An 18,931-nucleotide genomic window follows, 5' to 3' on the forward strand; every position below is an offset into this window, starting at 1 on the left:
ATTTTGAGTGAGTTAACCACTTTATTCCAGTTTCACATCTTAACTGACTAACTTGCAGTTCATAGCTAAGTGGAGGAGTCTGTGACAGCCACTCTAAAGGGACACTTCTGAGTGATGCCAGTGAGTACATCCTTGTTGGTGGTGCTGAAAGAACATGAAGTGCTGAGGTTGCAGATTCTTCTGAGGCTGCACTGCGTGTGATTGGTTTGATACCTCAAAAGCACAAAGACCCACAGGAGCAGAGGATCCTCCTCCTTCTTCCTGTGCTTGTCTTCCTCCTCTGCTACATCATGAGTGTTCCTGTTTATCAGAGGGGAGGAAGGTGGGCTTGTCTTTGAGATAATTCTGACAGCTCCTTTCGCTATTATTGTTCTTGAGCTGTCTTCCTTCTCAGCCATGTCAGGAGTGTTCCTGTTTATCAGAAGGGAGGAAGGTGGGCTTATCTTTGAGACAATCCTGAGATCTCCTTTCACTATATTCTCCTCGAGCTTCTGCTTTGTAGAGGGATTTTTGGCCAACAGCAATTGCAAAGATGGTTCACTGAGATTCAGGTCATTGTTCTTGGTACAAGTCTGCATTAGTTTCCATCAAAGCAACACTCTCAGGTTACCTAGGCATGGGTATTCACTGGCAGCAGGATGGGGATTCATTAGCACCTTTGGCTTGCAAAGGCATTGAGAACTGAAGGTGGACCTTGTCTCATGTTTCTGTTCCAAATCCAATTATAGGTAAAAATTATCCTTGATAAATAACCTAAGTCAAAAATGTCAGTTTTCCTCTTAAAGGAGGTAAGACTGAAATTTGCTTTAGTTTTAAACAGACAAGGGCAAGAACATTAATGGCTTAGAGCACATGTCTTCCTGCAGCCATAAATTCTGCTTCATGGGGGATAAAGGATTTAAAGGATGATAAACAATATCAAAATTCCTTTTTTCTTTTACTTTAAGTGAAAAATGCTACTTATTGAGTCAGTTGGAGTCAGCTGCATCAATCTCAGTGGTGATTTTCCATTTGTTGTATCCAGCAAGCCATCGATATCATCCCTAAATGAATATTTCATTAAGGAATGCAGACATAAATGGGAGGCAGCGATTATTTAACTAATTTAGAGCTGGAACATTCACACAGCTTCTTCCAGGAAAAGAATTACTGTGAGGTGTGACCTCCATATCACTTAACCTGGAGATTTTTCTTAAGCCCAGCTGATGCTTTATCTTCAGCTCTTGGCATTTCAGTGTTGCAGGTGCAGTCTCCTTCCAAGGGAGAGCTTGTCCAGCAGAACTCTTCCAGCAGTGGGTCACAGCATGTCACTAGGAACAGGAAAATCCGCTTGACCATAATGATACTTATGTGTGAGACAAGTGTAAGACCTTTCAAAAGGAAGCCTAAATGGACTTTCTCTTCTCCGGCTGTATTGGTCCATTACATGCTAAGTTGTGTTTAAGGGATGGGGCACAGCTGTTTGTCTTAAAGCATGTTATTAACAGTATCAGAGTGAGCACTCAAACTTAAAAGGCATCCTGTTGCTTAACCATGAGAAAAAGCATCCTGATTATTTTTACTATTCTTTTTTTGTCCAACACCTGGTGTAAGATACAGAAAAAGAAAATTATCTTGAGGCAATGGACTCAAAGTTGCCCATCAATGGAGTGTGCAGTGGAATCTGTTGAGGACGGCAGTTGAGGATACAAAGCAGTGCTGCAGTCTAGATCTTCACTGTGTTGGGTCCTGGATCAAAGGAAAATATAGGGATGAACTGGCATCTGCTGGATGAATCAATGTTGGAAATAAGGATAGGTCATGAAACCACCTGGTGACTGTCTTACGCTTTCAGGTTTTATTTTTTACATCATCAGGCATGCTTGAGTTAGCACAACATTTTGGGCTGGATAGATGCTGCCATGCACTACCAGTGTTTCAGACCTTGGCTATGGCTCTGAGTATAAACATAACCCCATCCTAGGCAACACAATGCAATGCTTTGAACTTGTAAGTCTTCTCTTATTAAACCAGACCTCTCTATGCTGTTTTCTGCAGAGAAGGAAGCAGCCAATGATGAATACTGAGATTTAGTACTATATACCTACCTCTGAAATATTTACACAAGAAAACAAACCATTGCGTTGTATGAAAACAGCAGTTTTTCCCTCCAAAATCAAATGATCCTAGCAAAAATCAAAAAGATGATGTGGAGGAGCTGCAAGCAATTTGCTCTTTAAAAAATGGTTTTATAATTTGATATTTCCTTACTAGGATCTGAATAGCAAATTCAGATAATCTCTGGATATAAATGCTAGATATAATTGCTAGATAAAAATGCTGAGAATGACTAATCAGCAAATTGTACTCTTAGGCTTGCCCAGACACACATTCTAAGAGGAAGTTATTGCTATTATATATTTTTCATTTAATCCCTTGTGTTTCAAGTTTTGGAGGCTCCTTGACAAAATGAAAATAAAAAAAAAAAGTAGATAACTGAGAAGTCAGTTCACAAGTGAGCTCAGAAATGGTGCAATTGAAGTTTTTAGCAGTCATTATGTACTTGGAGATTACCATCATCATCACCATCACAGTAGTTGAACGGGCTGTGAAATGTTGACACTGCTTGTGGTTTCTTCCATTATTGTTTCCAACAATTGAATTAATTTTCTGCCATGATTTTATTATGGGCATTTTGTTCCTTCAGTTCTTTCCTATCCACTCTCATCCTTCAAACAGTCTCAGTCTCAACGTTTGACATCACTGTATGGTACCTGAAATAATAAGGAAGGTGCAAACGTGCACCACTATATCAGGCAGCACCTCTCCTGACCAAATTGATCCTCTCAGGGTTTCATGAAGCTGGCAGGAGCTCACCAGTTTGGCAGCTGCCACAGGCAGCAGCCAGCAGCTGTCAGCATCTGGGCAGAACTCCTGCCCTCCTCACAGGTTACTCAGTGCAGCGTGACCACCAGAGGGGCTGCTGAGGAGGACATCAGCCTCAGTTGGTCTCTGAGGTTTATTATCAGCACAAAGTATAATGAACATTGAATTTCCTGCACAGTGAATTTGTTCTGGTGGCATTGTCAGAGCCTACTCCTACAGGGAGCCTGCGATGGTCTTTGTAGTTGAAACATCACTGGACAAAGTCTCATCTTACCTTGTTTTAAGTTGAATATAATTGTAAAGTCAGCAGCAAGACCCAGCTCAAAGCTCACTGTAGCGAACGCAACTTTTTTTGACATTTTTCATGAGGTTTTGGGGAACGTGCCCAGCCAAGGCAGAGGACTTAAAACTATCTGTCCAAACTTTTCCTGTCCCAGACTTCAAGAGACCTTTAGAAGCAGTTAAACTTCTGGATAGCTTTTAACCCCTGAACTCTTGCTTGAACCTGGAAACTAATTTGCTTGAACCCTTTTTTAACTTTTTTTTTTCTTTTAAGTCATCCAAATCTAGGTCTTTTGGAGGAAAGCTCAGCATCCTGAGTCTAATGATAAATATTAAAAGGCAGAAATTGCACAAGCAGCACTGTTACTTTGCCAAAACCCATATGTATGTTATCACAGCACAAAATAGTTTTTATTCCTGAATCTCAGACTGGAGTTGTGATATTCAAAAGGTAATAATCTCTTGGGTTAAGAAGCCAGCTGCTTTGTTCTTCCTTCCTCCACAAGAGAAGGTCAAAAGATTATTCTTTTTTCATTTTTCTTAATCCAATTCTTCAGTGGAAATGGACATTCTTTTTATTGAATCCATTTATCTAATTGCAGCTGCTGGAAAGTGATTTCATGGCCACAAGAAGTTAGAAAAGCTTGGTTGTTTTCTTTTGTATTGGGTTTTAAGGTTTTCTCGGGGGAAGGTTGATGCATAAGTCTGCTAGAGATCTTGTCTTACTGCTGCACCCATCCTACTTGATGCACTCTGATACACAGAGGGAACAAAATTAGGATCTTCCCTCCTTACGTGTGTGGAACAGCTCAGTGTCCCACATTTTTCTACAGAGGATATTTTCCTTGGCTCAGAAGTCTGAGGTGCAAAGCCTTACTGAGGGGTGGCTCTGTTCCTGGAGTGCCCATCCTTCCCCATGCAGCCACCTGCTATGCCTGTTTCACCCATTGATTTTCCCTCCTGAAAGCCAAACACTGCCTGTAGACCCACTCAGCTCAGTGTTCCTGAAGAAGCAAGGGAAAAGGAAAGGAAGAAATAAAGGTTTTGACTGCAGGCAGTGAAAGCAATTGTCATATTTTTTTTCCTTTGACACCCGAGCAGGAGTTGGCTGGGATCTGTCAAGCTGCAAGTTCTTACACGTTTGGTAAATATTTAGGGTCTGACTCACCACTGAATCACTCCTGTTATTTTTTTGGCTCTGTTCGGAAAAACTGGTCTGTCACTGGGATAACACCAGCCCTCTGAGGTCCTCTCGCCTTTGTATTTTAGCATCTCATGGTTTTGTGTGCCTGTCCTCACAGTACCCACATCAGGACAGGGAGATGGCATCATCCTTGCCTGGCAGAGGAACTCAGAGGAACACTGGTCACAGGTACCTGAGTTCTTCTCTGACACTAAATCCAAAACTAGCCAAAAGCTCCATCAAACAGCTAGTGAGGCCCCAGCATGATGCTGAAGGGTCCATGCATGGCAGAAGGTCATACACCTGCAGTGCCACCGACTCTCTCATGGGACTTACCGTGTCCTAGCTCACTTGGTGCATAGTGGGTCATACACCAGCTCCTGCTGCTGTGTGGGGGTCATTTAATAGCTACACTGCTTGTATTGCTATACCTGGGAGAGCTTCTGGGGGAATTCAAGAAGAGCATAATTCCCTCCAGAGATGACTGTGATCAGTGTTTTGCATGTACAGATCTCTGCTTTCATTGCAGGTAGAAGACAGCATGATGGATGTGTATGATTTTGTGTACGAGGAGGTGAGGAGGAACACCTCCAGCTCCAGGAGGCACGAGTTGACTGCCATCCACAAAGCAGTAAGTTGTCTTTTGGCCGCAGCAGAAAACCTTGCCCTAGGATATCTTCCCGATAGTTTCAGCAGGCTGGGACTGACACCTGAGTTTTGCCTTGTGGGTGCTGCAATGCCATTTTCCCTCAGGAACCAAGTCCTCCAGCCTGCTGTGGAGTCTGCTCCTCCCTTCCTATTCTTCCTTTCCCAGGTCTGACCAACCAAATTATCAACAGGAGGAAAGGGTCACCTATCAGAGCATCACTGTGGTGCAAGATCTACAAAACTTCCACACTGCAGCTGATACATGTATTGTCTGTCTCAGCCTGCCCTCTGCCCTGCTCCCTATCTGTGGTACAAAAATGTGGATGCATACCTGGTCAAGTAGAGAGGAGGGGCAGGAATCCCACATAGTCTAGCAGTAGTATTTGGAGTTGGTTATTTCTATTTACCCCTGAGTATATGGCTGAGGAGTGCTGGAGGCTACATGGCCTTTTACAGAGCTGGAAACTTATATCAAGCTCCCAAGAAACACTGCCTAGGATGCTGTTGGTGTAGGGGACTTCTCTGTAGCTCAGTAGGTGGGCAGGGGTGGTTACCCAGAGCACAGGGAGGATGCTTGCCCTTGAAACCAAAGGAGATGAGTGAGGATGTCCCCCATGGTGAGAAACTCATGAGTCCCTGCTGAGTACAGGAGATGCCGCCCCCCTTGCACAGCAGGGCCTGTTTGGGTAGTGAGTTCATGGTACACAGCAAGTCTGGGTGGGAAGGTCAGCTCTGCTTGCCTGTTTCCAGACACCTCCCACGCAACTCCCTTTATCCTTCTGTGTTTTCTTAAATCATCATAACAAGTACTTTCCAAAACCACTTCTCTCCATGCTTCTCAGAATGCAGAGGAGGGCAAATGTTTCTCATTGCAGTGATGGTGGTGGCCCTCAGAGCCATGACCAGGCATGGAGGTGCTTGCTCTCAGGGTTGTGGAGCAGCACGCCCAGAGTCTCACTTGACAAAGAGAACGAGGGAGAAACAGGCTTCACCAGTTGTTTATTTTAGACACTTTAATTGATGGAGAAACAGTCCTTCTCCTCCTATTATTTTTTTCCTTCTGCCAGAGCTCTAATCTGGACAGTGCACCATGGCTACAGGAAACCAGCTCCACAGTGGGTGTTGCTGGAGTTCCCCCCAGCCCATAACAATCACTGGAAACATGACTGTGCATCCCTGGGTTTTCCAGAGCAGCCACTGTGAGCATTGGTTATGACTGTGGAGAGAGGCCTTGGCCTCAGTCCCAGGCAGCAGTCCTGGAGGAGCTTAAGCAAGTTTGGGACCAAATCCACCCACCTCCTCTGAATTTAGCTGCAGCTGTTGATTCCATACCTACGTGCTTTGTTCCTTGCTGCCCTAGCTGGGTAGCCCTGCCTGGAGCAACAGGGAGGAAAAGTGGCCCATTGCTGACACCTCCTGATTGCTGCAGCAGCTGATGGCGAGGGGAGAGCCCCGGCAGGTGACTGGCAGACTTCTCCCTCTCTTCCAGTTCCTGTGCTGTGGGAAGCACTCTCCTTTTGGGGACACAAACAACGTTGAGCACCAGACATGCCCACCCGGCCAGGCACACAATGCAGGACAGGTAAGGTAAAAGTTTCTCCCACCCCACAGTGAGGTTGTGCCACTACTTGCTACCTGTCAAAACCTCTCTGGAGTTAGTGTTAATGAGAATTGTGGCTTTTTCATGGTTTGGGGTTGAAATGGGTTGGGGTTTGTTTTGTTGGGATTTTGCTGTATCAATAACAACACTGGATGCAGTACTGGAGTGCTGCTCCAGCTCTGGGGTCCCCAGCACAGGAAGGACATCAGCCTCTTGAGTCGAGTCCAGAGCAGGCCACTAAGATGATTAGAGGGATGAAACACCTCTCCTACAAGGAAAGGCTGAGAGAATTGTGTTTGTTCAGCCCTGGAAAAGAGGTGGCTTAGAGGTTACCAAATTGTGGCCTTCCAGTACCTGAAGAGAGCCTACAAGAAGGATTGAGAGAGACTTTTTAGAAGAGCATATAGTGATAGGACAAGAGGGAATGGCTTCAAACTGAGTCTAGGTTTAGATTAAATATTAGGAAAAAATTGTTTACTGTGAGGGGTGATGAGGCACTGGAAAAGGTTGCTCAGAGAGGCTGTGGATACCCTGTCCCTGGAGGTGTTCAAGGCTAGGCTAGATGAAGTTCTGAGAAACCTGGTCTAGTGAAAGGTGTTCCTGACCATAGCAGGAAGGTTGAAACTAGATGATCTTCAGTGTCCCTTCCAACCCGAACTATTCTATGATTGTACAATTCTGTGAATTAGGAGGAGGAGCCTCGGTGGGGCGAGTCATACACTCACAGATGCAGTTTCCTTTGCAGTCCTAGAAAGCCTCCAAAATGCTTGTGTTTGCAGCCTGTCACTTCCCTCCAGCCTTCTCTTCATCTGCTGTGCACACAGATAGTGTGAGGTATCGTGGGCATGTGTCCAAGCGCAAAAAAACTCTTTGGCTTTTCTATGTGACACTAGTTTCTGAGGCTTAAAATGTGTTCTACTAACAGCCAATGTGGAATTTTATGTTATTCCTTTTTCCCGGGGCATTAAATAGTTAATAAAATGAGAAACTCATAAAGCAGGATGATGATACCCAGCAGTAGCTTCATCAAGCGCACTTCATTCGTCCTCTTTTGCAGTATCTTGGTGAGGCTGAAGGAGAAGCCACCAATAATAGATTGTTCTGCACTGAAGCCACAATCTAGCCTTCATACTGTCTGAGTGAACCTATTTTACAATTATTTTTCTTCTACTGGAGTAGCCAAATACTAGTAGCTGAAGTATCTAACGCCACCAGCATCAGTATATGCCGTCTCTAGGAAAAATATAACCGTGTCGCTACAGCAATACAAACACATTGTTGTCAGATGAAGATGTCAAGCTCTAACAGGACACTGTGATGTGCAGGCACATCAGCCCACAGGGCAGTGTTTCAAAGCATTGCTTCTGGGAACGTCACATCTCCAGGCAGGGTCGATCTCCGCTCAAAGAGCAGGAAGGGAGAGCAGAACAAAGCTGGGCACCGTATGGGTGACTCCATCCCTCCTACATAGTTGTTTGTGTTTCCCTTGCCTCGGAGCTGGGGAAGTGGGTGGGAGGATGTGCTTTGTAACACAGGAAACCAGAGAGTTTGGTGGCTGCACTACATTCACTACTGGCTTTGGGCACTCTTACGTCACACTGCAAATCGCTTCATCAAGGGCAGACTTCTGCATTTCTGAAATGGCTCTCTTGGCTAACACCTCCTGGATTTTTGTAGGGTCACTGACATGCTTAAGACTAATGTATACTAATGCTTGCGGCACCTTGCAAAGTTGAGCTATTCATTAGTAACCTTGGGGAATGCATTTAGCATCATGGTGTGCTCTGCTTTTCCATCTTTCCATTTCCCTCTTTCCATTTTCCAGTCAATGAAAAGAAAAAAGCTTTTTCATGACCACACTTACACACACATCCTCCACAGTCCAAAATGCATCACATCAAGAAAATCATAGGCATGTTGTAGTAATAGAAAATGTACCACAGGTGTTTGTCTTACCAAGCTGCAGCAGCAGCAGTAGAAAAAGGGAGAGATTCCCAGCTGTGCAATGCTGTGCCCCTCTCTTGCCTCCCTGTCTGGGGTTGTGGCAAGTGGTGTTGGTCCGAAGTTACCCACCAAGCTGCTGATGTGCTGCAAGGGGTGTCTCTCTCTTCCCAGGACTGCCTGCAAGAGATCCAGGACTTTCTGAAGAAGCACATGGACTTCGTCTTCTCGCTCCTGGGCATCGCCATTGGCTTCACGGTAACACTGTCTGTCCTTTTGCATTTTTGTCCCTGAAAGGCAGGCCCCAGTGAGGAAAGGTGTCCTAATTTAGCCCCCAAAAGCTAAGATTTTGAGTGATTCTGGAGACCAGCAGCAGAGAAACAAGAAGTTGTGGACTCCACTATGGAAATTAGGAAAGGGCCAGGACCTGTCTTGGCCAGGCTAATTGATGGAGTGGTTTTCCTGCAGGAATAGGCTCATTGCACAGTTCTTCTGCCCAAATGAGACACAGCAGCTGGCACTGGGGAGCAGGATGCAACAGCAGTTGCATTTCATCCACTCAGGCTTGCCTGTGTATCTTCACCTGTGAGCGAGAGGTCATGTCACCTGGCTTGGGGCTTGCAGACCAGGTAGGAAGCCAGCAGCAGTGGTAGAAAAGGAGATGCAGTAAAAGCCCCATATTTTAGGAAACTTGCTGCTTCCTAGCTCAGCCTGGGAAGTTGCTGGTGCAGCTAGAGCTGGAAGGTCCTGAAAGCTACTGAACACCAGCAGTGGAGTTGGAGAACTGTGCAGAAAGGGAAGGTCTCATTCTAATAATGACAGCTAACAAACCCAGTAAGGTTCATCTCAGGCAGTGAGTGGGTAAATCACGGGCTTGAAAGGACCAGGCTGCAAAGGAGCATGTTATCTGGGCTCCCAGGTTCTGTCTTTGAAGGAGAATCTTGCAGAGGAGGGGTTAAATAATCTTCAGAGGATGGCTTGTGTGTAAAGGATGTGCACTGAATTTGTGAGTATTATTTGGAGGAGGACAAAAGGAAAAATGAAATGCTGCAAGAGGAGCACGTCTTTCAGTGATGGGGTTGCTCAGTGGCTGCATGGAGGTGGTCTCTTTGTTGCTGGAGAGGGTCACTAATTAAAGACAACCTGCTTATATGCCCACCCACTGCTTGGCAGAGGTGGATCACTGTAATTACCTCTACACAAGCACTCTGCACGTGTGGTGTTGCACAAAAGAAAAGAGAATGTGCCAGGAGACTCATTTCTTCACCGCGAAGGGAGGTTTGGTCTGCTGTGATATCTCCATGCTGATCCCCAGCTGGGATGACCTTTCCTGACTGAAAGTGTACTTGAAGATTGTTTTACATCTTGTGTCCACCTTGGCACAATTATGGGTTAGAAGATTCCTGTCCATCTTAAAAAAAACCCAGAGTAACAAACACTTTTTAATTTTATACTGCTAGCAGTAAATTAAGCAAACCATCAGGCATTGCTATGGAGCTATAAATGTAAAGTCACGTGTGAATATTTGATGTCAGTTTCCAATTTTTCTCAGCTATAGGGAAAATTTCACTGCAGCTATATTCAGATAAAAGCTGGAGCATTTTTGTTATATGTATCCTTTTTTCGCAGCTTGATGCCATAACCAGATAAGGCGGCTGTCTTTGAAGCTTGTGCTAGAGGAAACTTCACTGCACAGTTCACTATTGTGATGGCAGGATGCAAAGGAAGCATGTGAAGAGGGCTATAGCTGCTCTGATGTCACTGTCCCTCATCCAACAATGCACACATGTCCCCAGATCAAGCTGCAAGCAAAGGCACTTGAACATTAGGGCATACTGTAGGAAAGAGTATGTTGTTAAAGCCCTTGTTATCCTTCCCACAGAAGCCTTACCTTTGATACGTTACCTGCGTAAATCCTGGTGTGTGATATATCAGGCAGAATATCACAATATAGAGGAAGTACGCTCTCCTCTGTATTCGTAACTACGCAGGTTTGTGGGATGGGGTTTGGAGTTGGTTTAGGTGTTTGTTTGTTTGTTTTGTTAGTTTTTTACTCCAAACAATACATGGGTGGGGCTTTTTTCCCCCATGATATCTTTACAAAAGGCTATTATTATGAGAGAGACATGTTTGTTTGCAAAGAAGAATGTTTTGTGGCAGGAATTTGAAATATGTATTTCCTGGTTTCATCTTATTTCTTGGTATTTTTAGGGCTGGGTTTGAGCTGTGCTGTGCTAATTCCAATCAGATGTTTTAACTACATGTTGCCTTTTTTTTTTTCCTCCCATGTCAGAATTGGTGTTCACCACATCACTGAAAAACAGCTCTCTTAAGAAAAATGTGACACCCTGATACATAATTCAGAAGTGCCAAATGGCCAAATGCAACATCTATGATTACTTATTTGCATAGATGGAGGATCATAATCAGTTATCCATTTAGTTGTATGCCTGTCTCATTTATTTCCTTTTAGGTTTATGGAATGATCCTATCTTCATTCCTCTGGTTCTCCATCCACTTCAGCAGCAATCTGGACCGGAAAGGCAAATACATCCTGCGAGAGAGGTAGAAACCCGATGCCTGGGCATCCCTACCAGGTAGAGCCAGCTCTTAACACAGGAAAACGTCTGAATTCACTCAAAACATCCCCTGGGGAGGTATTGCAGGGGTCAGATGGTGGGACATGTGTCACACGTTTCCCTTTCTTGCACTACTAGCTGTCCTGCATTTCCAAGCTGGTCAGAGGGGATGATGCTCTGAGGAGAAGTCTCACATCTTTGCCTCAAACAAACAAGGCACCTGGGCTCGGAGATGCAGATTCCCTTACCGGGAGATGTATGGGCCATAGCTCCACGAGTAGGATACGAAGAGACCCCTAGGACAAAAATGGAGGGAGAAGACCAGCAAAAATCACAGTCATCTGAGCAGTTTCTTGTGACCCCCAAAGATGCAATGTTTCTAGGAGGATGGTTTTGGATCGCAGCCCAGGATCAATCTTGTGCAATCAGTAAATAAATGGACACAAAGTGTGTCATCACTGATGGGAAATGTGCTCTCCCAGACTGTTCACTCACAAGAGTTGACTTTGGACACATTTCTGATCACACTGGAGTACGTAGGTATCCAATGACCGTCAGCTGTTTTTCCTCTATTTTCAAACATTGCCAGAAATCAGGAGAAAAATCAGAAAGTAGTGCATGAGCTTTGAAACAACTGACCAGCACAAGGACACATTCCTCTGTTATTCTTCCTTACTAATCCAGTATAACATTGTTTTTTAATTCTTAGGATTTAGTCAACCTCCTCGAGCTTGATGACACAGTGAGTTCACAGGGGCTTGTTCAACTTCCAGCCCCAGCTCTGTTGTATTTGGCTTCACTAACCCACTGTGCTGCTGTGTGCCAAAGGACTTTGATATTACACATACACACAGAAGTTTAAATCTATAAGAGAACAGGACTGATCTCCAGCCAGGTCAAAAGCTACAAAGTCCAACTCCACATCCCCTTTGCACCACCTTATCAAAAATAAACAGAACTTTAAAAAGGCTGTCAGTCTAGCTGAAAAAAACGGCTCCCTGGCATGCTTTGCCCTTGTGAAGAGGCAGAGCTGCTTCTGAGCTGAAACCCATCATTGCAATGGATGTAGCACCTGCTGTAAGTTATATGGATGCATGAAATGTCTGTTGAACCAACAACACCTTTCACTCCTCTCCTATGTAGTGGCTTTTAGCTGTGAAAAATAATAAGTAGCAATTGTTTATTGAGATAAACATGGAAACCCCCATGCTGATGTTCAGGACAGGTCCTGTACCTCAGGCAGGGGCTGCTACACAGGCAAGAACAGCAGTACAGCCTACAGCACTTGGCTGGCATTTTAACATGCCTGCAAATGCCTTGTGTTAGAAAGAATTGCATTGTGAAGGGGTAAGGGAGGGCTATCACTTCTCATCCCACTCCCTTGAGACCAGTGGAGCTTCACCATTGACTCCACTGGAAGCAGGATCCATTTCAAACTGCTCCAGTGTAGTACTCAAGCTACCTCCTGGCAGTCACCAACACACCTGAGTCTGGCAGGGATTTAGGGGTGATATGCACTTGACAGCATACTCACTTTCTAGTGATGAGAAAATATTCACTTGTATATGTACTATCATGTATCTTCATCTCTGGAAAGAGACAATCTCCCTTGTGAGCTCCAACTGCTACTGTCCACCCACTGCTACTGTTATTCCTCAGGCCAGCTGGCAGCTCATGTGACCCATGGTTGCTTAAATAAAGATGAATTTCTTGGGAAAGGCCTTCATTCCTTCTCTTTTTCTGCCGTGCATGAGGCTGTCTGCATTGCTCGGTGGTTTGCATCATGGAGGGCACTCAGTAATTTTTTCAGTGCTGGGAAGAAATACTCCCCAGGCAGCTGGTGCTCGCCTGTCCCAAGGAGGAGCACCTTCAATGAGCAGGTGACAGAGCCATGCCCAGCTGGACACGCTCTTCTCCCAGAGCTTATGTTGTGTGTAGCAGCAGGGGTTCCTGCCACCCTGCAATGGCATCCTGCTGTAATTTTCAGGAGCAGAAAAGCAGATATGTTCAACTCCTTGAATTTTAGAAACCCATTACAGAAATGTGCAGCGTTAACATTTGTTTCACAGTTGTAGAAGTGGCAGCACGCAGAGGTGGCTGGATGGAACCTGCGAGGTGGGTGAGCGTTAAACAGTATTTTTACACTTCTGCCCACAAAAAGTCCCTGTCCTACAATGTCCTTAATTTGCTGCTCGCTGGGGGCAAAATACAGCTCTTGTGCAACCAGAGCAAAATCCCAGGAACTTATTGATACGCGGTGCCAAGATTTACACAGTGTTGAGAAGAGCAAGAGAGAGATTTTGTTGGGAGAAGAGCATGGAGCTGAGCACTGGGGATGCAAGCTGGCAGACAGGCTAGGAAACACCTGCAGAGCAGTGAGCCTTCCTGGGGCTTGCTCTGGCGGAAGCTGCTTGTCATAAAGCATGTCAACGTACACTTTGATGGGAAAGAAATCCTATTTATGTAGGCATATGCAGGAGAAAAAAAAAAGTACAAAACAAAGGTGTAAAGTTAAATATTAATTGTGAATTGGCTTCAGCTAATTGTCAGTTAAGCTGCAGCAATTATCAGTTATTTCCACTAAAGTCATCTGGGCAATCGCGGCTTGGCCTCTCTATGAGCATGTGTTAGCTTGGGCTCATGAGTTACCCTTTTCCTTTTGCTTTAGACAACCCTCCAGCTCTATCTGAGGACATGGGAAGAGGGAGCAACCTAAGGCCAGGTTGCTCTGGCCTGTGGAGGTACCTGCAAACCTGAGGCGCTACCTATAAACCTATGGGACCAGGGAACATCAGCCCGTGGCAGCAGCAAGAAGCCTTCTGTGTTGCTCTCCACCCTTCGCTGCCCATGCACTGCTCAGGTCCTGCTCTGCTAACATGAACATCAAATTCCCCTGAGGCCTTCTGTGGGGCTTGCCACATGCTCCTGGGTAGCCTGACCATAGCTTGCTTATGAGCTAGATGAGCTTTCCCAGCATCTGCTCCGACAGCAGTGGATGATGCTTTTTCAATGTATTGCTCAGGGAGAGCTGCAGGTGGGCAGTGTGCAGCTTTGCACAACAGCCAAGGATGATCAGGGCTTCTGCAAATCAAGTTTTTCAGTACTCAGAAAAAAAACAAGGAACTCGGAGCACTTGTGAAAAGCACAGGTTAAGTAATATACTGAGTCTCTAGAGGGATTTGCTGGTGAGTGTGAGAATCTTTCAGTCTCGTGGTGTGATGTCTCAACTACAAAATGGTTTGCTATTTCCTGCTCTATTGACTGTGTCTGCCAGTTCCCACTGCCCTCGAAACACAACTTCCTCATGCAACAGCCCCTTTGCTGTGCAGCTTGGATTCATGCCTGCAGCAAGCTCCTCGAGGAGACACCGCTGAGCAAGTCCTTCCAAAGCCTTAGAGTTGGCAAATGTGGGTGGACTTTTGCATGCTGGGATGGTAAGGAAGCCACCTCCTGCCAAGGTAAAGAAAGCTGTGTTTATGAGCTGAAGACACACTAAATATTTTTGGAGGTAATAGTTGATAGACATATGTTTTTCTAACCAGCTGCAGAAGCAATGCATTTGCAAAAGCATCTGGCTATAATTCTCCTCTAGAAATGCAGCCAGAGGTGGAAGATGCCCCACATAGATCTCTGCCAGCACAGCTGAAAGGAGGTAAGGTCAGAAGCTGCTGTGAATACACGGTTGGATCACACATGGCCTGCAACTTTCACATGGAGGGTCACTGCAGCTTTCTCTGTTAGTAAAACGCAGTCTTGGGCTGAAAAGTGATTTTTTTCTGAACTGTGTAGTTCGTCTTCTGGGAGACTGAGCAACTGGCAGCAAACATCAACCCTGTCCACTGAGAGATGTAAGACCATGTGGGACAGTGGGGTAGAGCACAGGATTGAGCAGGAGGAGCTCCAGAGCAGCCTTGGAGGCTATTTTGGAAAAACACAGTCTGTGTGTGTTACGCAGCTTTTGGCTGTAGCTGCCAAACCCATGACCAATTGCAGGCCTGCTGGTGAAGCTGCTCTGCTTCCTGCTGTGCTGGCCCTCTCACCCCCAGCACATAGTAATTGCTACCTTGTCACCCGGCATTCTGGGGGGCCATCAAACAAATTTATGCCTGGAGGCAAACTGCATATCTACCTCTACCCCTGCCAGGAGGGTCAAGGAGAAAAAGCCATCTCTTTGTCTGGAAGAAATACATGGTGGTTTCTCAATTCGTGAGGAATTGGCGCATCTTGGGAGAAATAATTTCAGACAAGCCTGGAGGTCCCAACCAACAGCTGCTGCCCTGCTGTTTTCTAGATGCTATTCCCTTAAAACCCAGCAAGAAAAAAGGAAAGGTCCTTCCCAGCATTTTTGCAGAAAGATGCATATCCCTGCATTGCTCTCCCTGGAGTTACTGGAAGCCTGCTAGCTGGGTTGTTTATATTATCCCAAGACAAAATCTCCGCTCTTGCCTGTCAGTGTCACTAAGTGGTATTGTTTAACCCCCGTGTGTAGCAGCTTGCTCATGGACGTGCTTGCTTTCTTTTTAGCCCCATTGCATCAGCAATAGGCTATTCCATTCTTTATTCACCTACTAATGAATTATACATTGATTATACAATAAGAGCGCTCTGCATCGATGGGCTGGGCTCTTGCTCTTCCACATGGCACCTCGCAAAGCGAAGCTTAGCCCAGCTGTGGCCCAGCCCTCCCTGATGCCCTGAGAAAAATGAATGTTCACTTTCTGGGCTCATGATCTGAGAAGAGAGAGTGCCTGTGTGGATGGGAAACCCACTCAGGTTTGCTCTCCCTTGGCCTTAGCTCCAGCAGGAGCTGATGCTGTCCTTCCCCACTGCTCCCCATACTCCCTCCCCCACTTATATAACCTAACCTATCACCATAGATACGTTGATATAAATATTTAAAGATGGCAGAGAGACAGACCACACAGATGGGAACCATTTGTTAAGTTTATTAGAAACAGAAATTTCAGGCGCAGCTACAGGTCTCTGCTTGCTGCATCTCCCTCTCCAGAGGCTGCAAGGCAAGTGTGACCCCCTGGGCTATCACAGTGCTTTGGCTGAACTTGCAGATATGGGCATGGTGATTTTTGGAATGAACAGGTACCAGCCACTCCTGCTGGGCACAGAAAAGGTATTCTGAAAATGTCCCCTTAGTTATGGGGATGAGATTTCTAATATTTATTTTTTTTCTACTCAAAATGAAAGTGTTGGCTGGCTCCACAGGCATGCAGACAGGTCTCTCCTGAGGCGATGGAGCTCCACCTTCCCATTGCCATGGGCCAGTACAGACACTGCAGGTTGCCCTTGCTTGGTCCCTGCCTTGAAAAACAGTATTGTTTGTTGGCTGTCTAGCAAGTTACTCCTATGAGCTCTGGGATTATTAGCCTCCCACAGGATAAATTTCTGAGCTTCTTTTCATGCAAGTCCAAAATGTCCTGTTTAAAGATCTTTGGTAATGCTGCTGTTTGTTTTTTTACCACCACAGGTAAACTGGAAATCCAAGCTATTTCTGTCATATCTTCCACTAAAAATAAGTAAGTAGTGGTTAAAAGCTAACTACTACCTCACCCACAAGATGATGTGTGTTTTATTCCCATGGTTTGTCCACCATTTCTGTGCTCATTGAGGAGAGTAGGTGGATTGCCACGCAAGCCTAAGCCATGCAGCCAGAATATCACAGCAGCAGCCATGCTGTGGTCCTCAGTGGATGAGGGACTCCCACCTGCTCTTCCCAAATCTCCCAGAGCCCCTGGTCAATAGAGCCGCCTTGATGCTAATCTTTTCACACCCTGGCCGGCAGCCCTCCAGTTACAGGTGTAAGAGGTGGGGAGGATGTGTGTCTGTCCTCTCCTTTCATCCCCTTCCATTGCTTTCTATGAAGCAACAGGGCTATTAATGTAGAGCTGCTGGAAGGCTGGTGGGCATCTCACTAGGATAAGCAGGCTCAGAGTCCTGGGGACTGAGTTTGCCGAGTCCCGCTGGCAAGGGTCGTCCTGCTAAACCCAGACTGGGAGGCAGCTCAAGCTGCTTCTGCTCTAACAGACCCTGGTGAGTCATACCCATAGAGGCCAAAACCCACAATCATGACACTGACTTTTATAAACAGGTTCACAAAAAAACCCAACGACCCAAGCCCAACGGACAGAGGAAAAATACTGCAAGCACCCCCACTCTCTGCTGCTTCGCTCTGCCTGCAAACCCACTTGTGAAAGCACATTTAAATGTCGGCTTGGGAATTTTTTAATTTGGCATTTTTTTTTTTTTAATTTTAGAGTTTACCTTTTTATTTCAGTGATGCAAGGTTTGGGAGGTCGGTAGCTTCTTCACAGCTCTGCCTGCAGCTGGCTGCTCTGTGAACAACCGTGTTATCATGGTGCACTATGAGCATTGCAACCAGCCCACCCTCCTTAAAAAGGGAAGTCATCAGCCCTATTCATAGCACTCACACATGATACCAGCACGTGACACCGAGAGATGAACTGAATTTTTGCAAATTAGTTTTACTTATTTATAAAGCAGCATTTTATAAAGAGCTGATAAAGCCACTGAGAGCCTTGGGAACACAGTGGTGGTACTTTATGGGCTGTACAGCAAGTAGCACAGCGTAAAAAATGAGTACTCAACATGAGAAATGAGTATGCAACGCCTGAAATTATGCATAGTACTGGGAAACAGTATATGTTGTCTTGTCACTGTGCTATGGTGGTGGCTTTTTTCTTCCTGTACCTTAAGGTCAAAGTTTTCAAATGTACCCAGCTGAGTTGCTTAAAATAGCAGCAACAAGAAAAATGGACAAAGCTCAAAATCCTTTTCCACCTCCAACTTTTGGAGAGGACTTTGTTGGTATGAACAGTTTAAACCCAGTAGGCTTTAGCCTGTAACCGGGAGCTTCCTGATAGAGGAGATGGTGAGGCTGTGCCCCTGCTCTCCCTGCCAGGTCCACATTTGTCCCTGAGCAACATGTGCTCCAACAGAAGCTGAAGGAAGGTCCCAGAAACAGGATTATATTAGCTCCAAATGAAATTGTTTGCTAATACAATTTTCAGAGGATAGGAAAGGTCTATTTCTTGTTTTCCATATTCCTTCACTCCTCAACATAGGAGGAAAAAAGGCAGAAAACAAGAAAAGAAAAGCAACGGGGGGGGGGGGGGGGGGAGAAAAAAACCACGGAAAAAAAGCTATCCCAAGCTCCCTGGGAGCAGTTTCAATGCCAACGTTGTGGCAGTGATTGCAGCTGGGGTTTCCTGCTCTCCAGTGCACAAAAGTTGGTTTGAGAGTCGTTTTTCATCATAGCTGGTGGGGCTGCTGCTGCTGAAGGCCTTATTGCTTTGCAGCTGGTTCCTTTCTATCCCTCGCACAGACTCTCCAAGCAGCACCTCTGAGAGTTTTTCTGGAAACAGCTGCCTAAGTGCACGAGAGGCTCCTTGGTTCATACAGTCTTCTGTCTCCAACCTCTACCTTTTTTTTTTTTTTTTTTGCGGTGGTGGGGGTGGGTGTATTTTTGTTTCAATATTTATAGCTGGAAAGGATGGAGGTGTAGAAAAAAAAATGTGGTGTGCTGTGATGTAGCAAGTGAGCAGCTTCGGGATCCTGCTGTTATCCTTTGGATTGATGAGCAGGAGCCACACAGAATTACAGCTATTGCTGTAACCAGATGGGTCGTGCTCATAATTTGGGATAGCAGTTACATGCATAAATAGCCTCGTGAAACTCAGGCTTTGTTGGTAAGTCTGGATGAGTGAATGTGGCTTAGAGACAAAGGGGTTATGAATCCATGGTAAGCCCACAATCGAGGACATACTCAGCATAAGTAATTAGGGAACAGGGCCAACTTCC

The 18,931-nt window shown here is 45.5% G+C and overlaps 1 protein-coding gene across 1 annotated transcript in view; it reads left to right on the forward strand.

The window, feature by feature from the left end:
• The window catches only part of TSPAN32 (tetraspanin 32), a 30,780-nt gene extending 18,036 nt beyond the window's left edge, over positions 1-12,744 (forward strand). Inside the window, exons 5-8 of the mRNA XM_051804052.1 lie at positions 4,860-4,961; positions 6,468-6,560; positions 8,694-8,777; positions 10,993-12,744. Of these exons, the coding sequence (XP_051660012.1) occupies positions 4,860-4,961; positions 6,468-6,560; positions 8,694-8,777; positions 10,993-11,088 (375 nt within the window). The 3' untranslated portion in view covers positions 11,089-12,744. The remainder of the gene's footprint in view (positions 1-4,859; positions 4,962-6,467; positions 6,561-8,693; positions 8,778-10,992) is intronic.
• Positions 12,745-18,931: the final 6,187 nt, after the last annotated feature.

Source organism: Manacus candei, unplaced genomic scaffold, assembly GCF_025592945.1.
Source record: "Manacus candei isolate 608988 ecotype Guabito, Panama unplaced genomic scaffold, ASM2559294v1 h1tg000060l, whole genome shotgun sequence".
NCBI classification, from domain to species: domain Eukaryota; kingdom Metazoa; phylum Chordata; class Aves; order Passeriformes; family Pipridae; genus Manacus; species Manacus candei.